Source organism: Dreissena polymorpha, chromosome 16, assembly GCF_020536995.1.
Source record: "Dreissena polymorpha isolate Duluth1 chromosome 16, UMN_Dpol_1.0, whole genome shotgun sequence".
Classification (NCBI taxonomy): Eukaryota; Metazoa; Mollusca; class Bivalvia; order Myida; family Dreissenidae; genus Dreissena; species Dreissena polymorpha.
Genome location: NC_068370.1, coordinates 38,393,584 through 38,403,676, shown reverse-complemented (window position 1 = coordinate 38,403,676; position 10,093 = coordinate 38,393,584). Strand labels below are relative to the sequence as shown.

The 10,093-nt window shown below is 32.3% G+C and overlaps 1 protein-coding gene across 1 annotated transcript; it reads right to left on the bottom strand.

The window, feature by feature from the left end:
* Positions 1-999: 999 nt before the first annotated feature.
* On the bottom strand, positions 1,000-9,343 carry LOC127862475 (uncharacterized). Its single transcript, XM_052401625.1, has 9 exons — positions 9,244-9,343; positions 8,528-8,713; positions 6,632-7,953; positions 6,353-6,475; positions 4,407-4,601; positions 3,828-3,926; positions 2,399-2,539; positions 2,112-2,202; positions 1,000-1,629 (listed from the first exon to the last, which is right to left on the bottom strand). Exons 3-9 carry the CDS (start codon positions 6,804-6,806, stop codon positions 1,440-1,442), a joined length of 1,014 nt encoding a protein of 337 aa, XP_052257585.1. The 5' UTR covers positions 6,807-7,953; positions 8,528-8,713; positions 9,244-9,343; the 3' UTR covers positions 1,000-1,439.
* Between the last annotated feature and the right edge of the window lie 750 nt (positions 9,344-10,093).

Below are 10,093 nucleotides of genomic sequence, written 5' to 3'. Positions count from 1 at the left end.
TTGTTAATGCAGCATCTACATACTAAAACAATATCCCGGAAAGAAAAAAATAACTGATCATGCATGTACGATGTGAACCTAAATTGAGTTTTAGTGCAGATTCGTTCATACGACACAAAGACACACTTTTGTTTTACGGATCATTTCGGCTTAGAGGACATGGTGAGTCACGTAAAATATGGTATATAAAATATATTTTTAATAAACAACTGGTAGCAAGATAAGTTGCAGATAATTAGTCAGTAATCACATTTTAACTAACTCTTTTGACCTGTTAATTCTTTTCATCTCAATTCAACAGTGAAAAATGCCCATAATATCACCTTAATTTAAATCCATTAGACATAGCCGTACATCGAAATATCATGTGGCTGGTACATAATTAATCATGAACGTTTTAAACAAGAAACATATTTTTTCGGATTAGTTTCCTGCTTGAAATGCATTACTAAAGACGTTTAATTTCAAATGTTTAGAAGTATTATCTTCAATGTATTTTGATTATGTTATTTAAACTAATATGCCACTGTAAGTAGAATGAGATCGCTTCGTGCATTATAAATATGTCGTCACAATATCTACTAATCAATATTACGTTCATATTACTTTTTAAATGAAAAATGAATAATTACCTCTCAAAATATCGACAGTAATTAAAGTAACAAATCCAATAAATATATGACAAGCCATCACACAGTGTCTAACTTGGTTATTTGAAATTTAAATCCAAAATGAGGAAGCACATATATATATATATTTATATCTTCATTGCCCACCGTCTATTGGGGGCATCCCTTTCAGATAAGTTAACAAAACACGAATTGAAACATTATGAAACGGTGGGTTTGTATATGCGATAAATCTTCACAGTTGCTTGGAAAAGATAAAACAGTCCTATTTATTACAAATGTTTGGCAAACAATATAATCTATCCTTGGTCTATTGAATTGTTTTGAATGTTTATTTTGATAAACATAATAGTAGTTAATTTTTCTATCAATTCCATGAGTATTGCTATCTGAAAGCTATTTACGATAGTCTAGAGCATTCGACTTTAAGTCGTCGACATTATTTAGTATTTTTGGATACGTTATATTTTTTCTATTGTACAAAACAAGTTCTCGTCGTTATGTTACACAAAGTGTATATCGCGGATAATGTATATTTGAATTATCACGTACATAATTTGTAAACGCTTCTGTTAACTCTCTTCCAAAAAGTGTCCACCTGTAAAACGTGATGTACACGGTTTGCAAAACACATAACCTCCTTTAAACTTTAAACTGTTATCACCACTCTCGAAGCATGATTCAGATAACTCAGATAAGTGCTTAAAATAGAAAATATGTCACGACTTTAAGATAACGTTGTATTGTTCCGTTGACGGGTATCTTCAAACACATGTTAACAGGACTTTTATTGATGTATATTATCCACTCCTACTGTTCAGTATTCGCATAGCGAACACTACTTTCATCTGAATCAACATTTCGATATCTGTCCACCGAACAGTAGTTAGTGTCTTTTTCATTTCTATCAGCCAAGTCGTCATTGTACGGTTCAGCTCTCTTACACGTTGGTTCGTTGTTGTCTGAACTTGATTCTGTCTTCACACATGATACAAATCTTCTGAAATAAAGTTCATTGAATAGCAATAATTATGCAAACAATTATGCGTCTTTTTAATTAAGTTTTATTCTCAAAATTCAAAACACCCACAGTTAACTAATACAATTACGTCGGTACGTCGTTTGCAGCAATGCTTCCGAATATACAATATGTTACTATACGTGTTTTGAAACCAGATCGTTTAAAAAAATATCAGATGTTAACGTGCTATATATGCGATAACAAGACACTACATACATATACAATACTAGATAACATGTACACGTATTTATATGTGTCACGATAAATTAAAGTTCTAACTAATATTTGTTTTAACATATTTCTTATTGAAAATCCATCTGCCCTGTAAGTGATACAAACTTTAATTCTATCGCATTAAAATACATGTCGATCCTTGCGTCGGACGCTTTATAAAATAACTTAATGGCGAAGAAATATGTAAGAAGTGCTATTGACTCTGCAAGACTAACCCAGACGTTTACCTTTTTCTGAGTAAAGCAATAATAGCTAGTCCTCCGATCGACAATGCGATTCCAACTGGCACACCAATACCTAGTCCTATACCAAGGAACTCTGTTTCAAATAAATAAATTATGTTCTTATTAAAACATCATCAAAGGTCCAATACTCCATAAACGTTATGTGTGAAATAGGTTGATAATTTATATGATTGTGAAATTACATGTTATCAAGACGGTCAAGAATTTCAGTTCACATCATAATTATGAGCGAACACATCATAACTTAATAATCAATCTGCGTGACATACCTCTTTTGTTAGTCTCAGTTGAATGTGCAGGTAGTTGTGTGCTGCTGATGTCTGTTGAACGAGTTCTAAAATTTGTTTGTGAAGAAACAATGTGGTCTACTGTGCTCGAATCTGTGGGTTGTGTAGAAGTTTCTTTCGCATCTAAAAAAAACGCTTCGTATATTTATCCACGCCTTTAATGAAATTAAATGTGATAATTACGCTTCAGCTATTGTTGGCGTTATTCATACATTCGAAGACTAATGTTTGGAAAACAACAAAGCAGTTTCTTCTCAGTGCATAAAACAAATCCGAAGGACAAAATCACACATGGACACCACAGCTTATCATGTATTGTTGATGCCTTGTATCTGAAGCAAGTAGGTATGTAACATATAACTGTTTATACTTGACAATAACTTCTTTTCTTTATTACTTTATCAGACGGGAACAAGTTAACATCATTCTGTTAAATTTATCCTTCCTCTGGGGGACTTGTTTTCATACATGGTTGGGTTAAATCTTTAAAAACAGTTCAAATCACCTAATATATTTCCATTTGTTTGTACACTTTCGACATTAACTTTATTTAGAAGTAAATCACATTTTAATTTGACAGCACACCGCGTATAAATGTATATCTATTCGCATATATACTCAATGCATCATATTTTTCTAATTCCAGTTCAAAGTAATGCATGTCAATGAGAAGAAATAATAAAGGTATGGCTGTCCGGTTAGTGCAGTGATTGATACATTCGCTTTTCATTTCTGCAAACCGGGTTCATCCCTGTTCCCGGCTCATGTGAGTTTGGTAGATGGTCACCATACCGGACAGGTGGTTTCCTCCAGGCACTCTGACCCCCCACCCCCAACTACAACATGAGACCATACCAAATATTGAATAACTTTCAGTAAAAGTTGTTAAAAATTTCATAGCTGGACATTACAGGTATAATTGAAAATTCGTTCCAACTTTCGTGAATATAGTAAGCAAATTAAGTAGGAGATGGGACCAACTCCGGGTCTTCACACAATGCGGTCCAGAAGGAAGCTAAAACACGTTCATGTGTGCAATTATGGGCCACTAACACACCGGCATGGGCAACTGACACACCGACGACATTTACTGACCGATCAATTATTGTACTTATTACAATTACCTGAACACAAAAAAAACAAACCAAATAAAACCCATGCGGTTCATTTTACGTGCTGTATAGGGCGGTTCTTTATATGTCTCCACATACCTGGACATACGTGTGGTGATAGAGGGGAGAGTTTTTGGCGCGTAGTGTGTGTTGCTGACATGCTAAAATACAATGTACTGACACATGAACTTGTTATTTCTGCCGGTTTGTTATAACAAACCCAGTATTGTTCAACAGAAAGTATTTTAAATGTACTTTATTTGTTACGTTATATTAATAAAAATAACTTGTACAGTTACCTTCGCAAAGAGCGCGTCGTTGACCGCTTTCTGTGAAATTCACTTTTCCATCTGGTGACATGTAGGCATACTGGACATTGTTGGCTTCAAGTTTTAAACCTAAAAAACTATTTATTTGTGAATACACTTTTGATATGCATTTCATCGAAATCAAATCTCTGAAACGTTCTTGTTGAAAATTAAACGCCAATTTCGATATCCTATTTACCATAATCTTTCTACATAAAGCTGGAATGATGAACTTCTGTTCTACCATCAATGTTATCAGTACATTAAATCTCAGTCGTGGAAAACAGGTACAACCGGCTAGTGTATATATAAGAAAACATCTATAGTGGTAATTGCACTGATTTGACACATTATTTTCTCCTTATTTTCGTAAACAAAGGCAGCCTATACAATGCTTTTTATACTAGTATATTAATGCCTTACATTTAATATAGTTTACTAACGGCAACACTACATTAGTATTATATGCTCGACGTCATATTCGAAAATACGAGATTTGCTTAAAAGATTACAACCCGCCGAGTTGAGATGTCTCCAATTGTAGCTCTTTCCTGTATTGTATGTGTTTACCTTCAATATTTGCCTTTATAACTAAAGATGTACGTATGTAGCTTGTCCAGTGATATGTGGTATCGACGTCACTAACGTTAGCATTTCGTATGCTCTCAAGAGTTGCTGGAAATAGGTCTTGATCAAAGCAATCGATATTGGCTTGATACCAATGATGACTATATTGAGGCTGTACTATTGCAGTCCTTCGTCCATCTATTGCAACATTTAATATATTGTTAATAACATATATATGTACTACAAATATTAAAAGACATACATAATCAATTCTGCCAAGACATACAAACGTTTTCACATAAACAAAGAAATACAATACGTGTGGGTATTCTGGAAAACAAAACAGCATTCTGCCAGAGTTTTGGGGAATTCCAATACATTGCAAAGTGTAAAGCATGTGCGTAAAAGCGTGAAGTACTAATCGCTGAATATTCATATTATTTCATGCTTACACATAGCAAAACAACATAGCACATAAATACAACAAACGATATATTTCAGTTCGCATATAAGGTTTATGTTTGGGTATATGGTCTTTAATTTGTATAAAACAATGTGTTCATATTATTTAATACTACGTATGGCGTCAATGTCATTTTTCCTTATATTATTGGTTCTATAAGATTCTTGTTAGTATGTAGATGCACTCTCATCTTTTAAATCTCTTTCAGTACATTGAAACTACTTTTTACAAATTAATACCCCACCTTTAATTTGTTTCTTACTAGTAAAATATGGTTTACTTTGTTTATGGATCATCATCAGCATCATCATCATCATCATCATCATCATCATCATCATCATCATCATCATCATCATCATCATCATCATCATCATCATCATCATCATCATTTTCATCAGTAGTATTAGAGGCACCATCACGAGTATTAGTATGCAAACAATATTAATCATCATAATTACCATAGCATTATCAAAGAAAATCCCATCAAAACCATCATCGTAATGTTACTTCCAACACCATCTTCATCATCGTAAACTTTGACACTATTATTCCCAATAGCTTTACCAATACACCAAATGTCGCGAGCATCATCATTTTGCGGCTATCAAGAGCGTGATTTCCTTATGTTCTTGTGACAGCTCAAATAAAACACAATCTCACAAAAATGTGATTCTTGTGAACCCTCAATACGATTAATTTTATTCATATAAATTAATGAAAGATGAAAAATGCTCCTGTTTCTGTGACATTAAATCATTTAAATATAATACATAAAATAGAAAAAAACAATTTTGACACTTGCTCAGTACCGTATGGATTTCTGAGAGGGCATTTCGGTATTTCATTAGACATACTTAAAAGAGCAACCAGTATGCATTGATTTCCAAACAAAGAATAACACCGCCTGTTTAATAGTAATGACAGTAAAGTAGTATCTAAAAAATCAAATTGTGTCTTAATTTGCATTTTTTTTGTAAATAAATAATGTAAATATTCTCTGTCTAAAATAAAACCACTTTTTAAAAATATCTGCCCAATTTATCTTTCAATGCTTTCAAAAGATAAAACTAACACAGGGCCATATCAAATGAAGATTCTGTAAATGGGATGGCAAGCAATATAAGAGATATCAGCTTTCATCAAGAACTTAAGTAGTTTTAATGTAGCAAAAGCTGAATGAGACTTTTAAAAACGTTTATACATTCTACAAGCAAGCAACAAGAACCAACCTTATAATGTGTTTTTAAAATGCAGTTGGATAAGAATAACAACCAATGTATATACACTTTGCACGATAAAACTTGGAATTTTATGAAGCATGATGCAGTTTTGGAGGATTACGTCTTTGCGAACTTGCTTGGAGCATTACAATAAGATAGGATAACTCCAATAAATCAACAATATTCGGTCTGTTATGTCTTAAACATATGGCAGATGTTCGACTTTAAGGATGCACGTATGATGCTTGAGTAAAATAAATACATACCTATAACATCGCTGCACAACAACCTGTGGAAATCAGTACATTCCTTCCAGGAATATGTTTGGGGCGGTTTAAACACAAGGCATTTGTCATCATGTTGAAGTGAATCGCCGAAGATTGGTATCTCTATAAAGAAGCAAAGCAAAACACGTTGTCGTCATTATACCGCTTCCTTCTGATAAAGAAAATCTTTGCACATTATGAAAAGTTTTAGGTTTTGTGCGTATTTGTTTAAAATATAAAACAATAATGATACAAAAATAAGTTTTAGTGTGCATTTACCATTCAGTTTTCTGTTAAACACCGAGAAGAAATTGCTTTGTTGTTGTCCACACACTATTTTCGGATTTCCGCACGAGTCGGTGCAATATCTGCCGGCCACAGGGGCATAGACGTTGTGGACACACCAGCATCGGATATGTGTCAAAATAATAAATAAATAAATAAATAAATGCATTGTTCTAAATAATAATTATGAAAATTATGATAATTATGAAAATAATTTATATTTAACACTCTTCGTACTTACAATGTTTGTTACGTTATGCCAACGTCATTGTTCGAGTATATTATAGTGTAAATGTAAATTAAATGTGTATGAAATTGTTATTCACTTTATTTTATAGATTAAAACGATTTACCGATTACAAAATTAAAGCATTACCGATTCTTCCTTAAACTTTATGGGCAAATATTTATGATAAGAATTTCAAATAAGAAAGACAGTATCTAATAACGAAAGTAAACCTATAGAGTGAGCAGAACGTTATCAATGGAAAATGTAATACTATTAGACTTAACATAACCGTTAAGGTTTCATAAGTAGGCCCATCATGGTCAATACATACATCGAATTTATGGGTCCTTACATTTATTAATAAGTAGTTTATATAATCGGTTTTGAAATAATACAAAGTTGCCCATGATAGAAAGTCAAGATTGTTTGGGTTTCAACTTAAATCTAATAACGGAATTAAAACATTTTAAAGCCACTGACACATGTATTCATTCGTACATTATAGCGATCAATGTGACGACAGTTTTCATATAATAATATATAAATGATTGGAAAATTGACATTGGATGTGAAGACAAATTACTTAATTTATATTTAGTAATATAGCAACGATTATAACAGAATATTATACATCTGTTGTATTTAATAGCATCGTAGGTTTGTTGTTTTTAATATAAAAGAGAGTAATATTGTATGTACATGTACTTAAGTCCAGCTCGAGTTCAACAAGGATATACATCAGATTCATTTTAATCGTGAATCGCGGTGCAGGCCCGTAAGAGTCAGGCCGCCCTCCGTATTTTGAATTATTGGACTTGAATATGTTTCGAATTCGAAATTTACTGAACGTATCTTATTAATTAGACTAATTTGTGGCTTGTTTAATAGCAGAATAACATCTCAATTAAAACTTCATCGGATTTGTGTATGAATTGTCAACCGAAATAACTATGCATACAAAAAATCAGCGCTAAACTTACATATGCATTTTGAATTCCGAAGAAACCTCTGCAAGCAAAGTAACATTCGCCAGCATCATTCACAAATGTGATGTTTTCTGACACAATTTGGGGAACATCAGAGCAACCTGTACCAAATAAAGGATATAATTTTTGTATTTTGATAAGACACAAATTAACGGTCTAAGTATGTTTCCCAAGAATTCCTTAACACTTATCGTGCCACATTACGTATTAACATTTTATATCAAGTTTTGTTTGCTCGCTTAAACGAAGTATTTATAAAATCGTTTAATATATAACACTGTTTTTAAAAGTGTCATTTAACCTAATTGTGAAATATTTTCATATTCGTTTATATATAACCACGAATATATTGTTTGTTTGGGCCATTTAATATTGTCTTAATTACACGTACACGTGACAATTTAAAATGCGTATTTGTAAAAACGGATTTTGTCCCCTACTTGTATTTACTCTAAATTGTTACATTTCGGTTGTACAAGTCATCATTCCTTGAACAAGTATTGAAGAAAAGTATCTAAAAATAAAAGTATTTTAAATGTTTATCCTGATTTCTTTGAGAAGAATATGTTTTAATTTGAGTGGCCAAATGTTTCATTACAAATGAAAATCATAACTTCAGTTAGACATTATATCGGTTTATACACGTTGAATAATATCGATAATTCATACAATTACCTAAATATTGAAACACAAATGTTGCCTCAATATACCCGATCCAAACTTCATAATTGTGGGTTAGTTGCAGGTTTGATTTCTTAACTCTCCAGCCGGTTTCGGCCGTATAAAATATGCTTGGAACGCCAAGTGCACAGGGCGTTCCGTCCCAGTTTGTTTGTTCATTGGTAACTATGAAATGTTCACCTGAAAAATGCCATGGTTGTTTAGAAGCTTTTGTGTAATATCAACGTAGCTGAATTCACATACAAACTTGCCGTTTTAATCCGTTTACTTTTTTCAGTCCAATACACAGTTGTATTTCAGTTCATAAAATATATCACTATTGCATACAAAAACAATTGAGGAAACATATTGGGGTGTTCACCAATTAAGCTTCTGGTTTATGGGATTGTGACAAATATGTAACTGTTATTCGTTATCCGTTATCAGAATCTCCATTAAACATAGCAATGTGAATCGATGCATCATGTGGTTATTAAATAATTGAAAACAAATTTCTAAGCAAACAACATATGTATGCTATTAAGTTTTATTGCTTTAAAATCTTTACTGTAGTCGTTTAAATTCATATGTTTTAAAGTATTAATTTTAAATTGAGTTATATTTTGGCCATGAATCTAATATCTAAATCTCTAAGTAGGATGAAATCGTACAATATAATTTATTTCACCACAACAAACTATATTTCTTTCAAGCTAAAAGCAAATCATTACCTTTGGAAATTTTAACACTAACCAAAACTAAAAATCCAACAAATGTATTACACGACATGACATAGTACCTTAATCGCTTGTTTGAAGTTTAAACTCAAAATGAGCTAGAAAATATGTACCTTCCTTTTCCATTATCTCAGGGGACATTCCTTTTCGTTAGACAAACAAACTGAATCATTTTGAAACGGTGGAACGCGATTTGTAAACGTCATAGGTTATTGCAGGAACTTGAGAAAGATACACAATGTGTCTATTTATTACCAACTGTTGATATAGAGTTATCATCTTCCCTTGGTTTATCGACTTATTTATAACGATTAATATGGTACACATAATATTAGTTATATATGTGCTATCAAGTCCTTGGGTATTAATAATAAAATAGCGATCCTGCATTTGATTTACATTCGGGAGAATATAAAACTATATTAACAAGTTTTTTTTCATTACCTGAATTAAGAAGTTTTATTCATTCAATGTTACTAGCTATCTTAGTGGTCGACCTGAAATAAACTAAACTTATATTTGAAGAATATCGTTTGTAGGACATATTATTCGAGAAGTGGATATGTCGGCATGCTTTTGTAAATGCATACAACCCATTTAAAGGGGCCTTTTCACAGATGTTGGCATGTTTCGAAGTCTGTCATTAAATGCTTTATATTGATAAATTTAATCATTTGATATAAAAGCTCCAGTAAAAAATCAAGAATAAAATTAAAAAAAGAAAAACAGGTTACCCTCTGCAGGACTCGAACCACTGACCCCTGGAGTCACGGAGTAAAAGTCTACCACTTAGACCACTGGGCCATCCTTACAGATACAATGCCAGATATATTTTATACTTTAT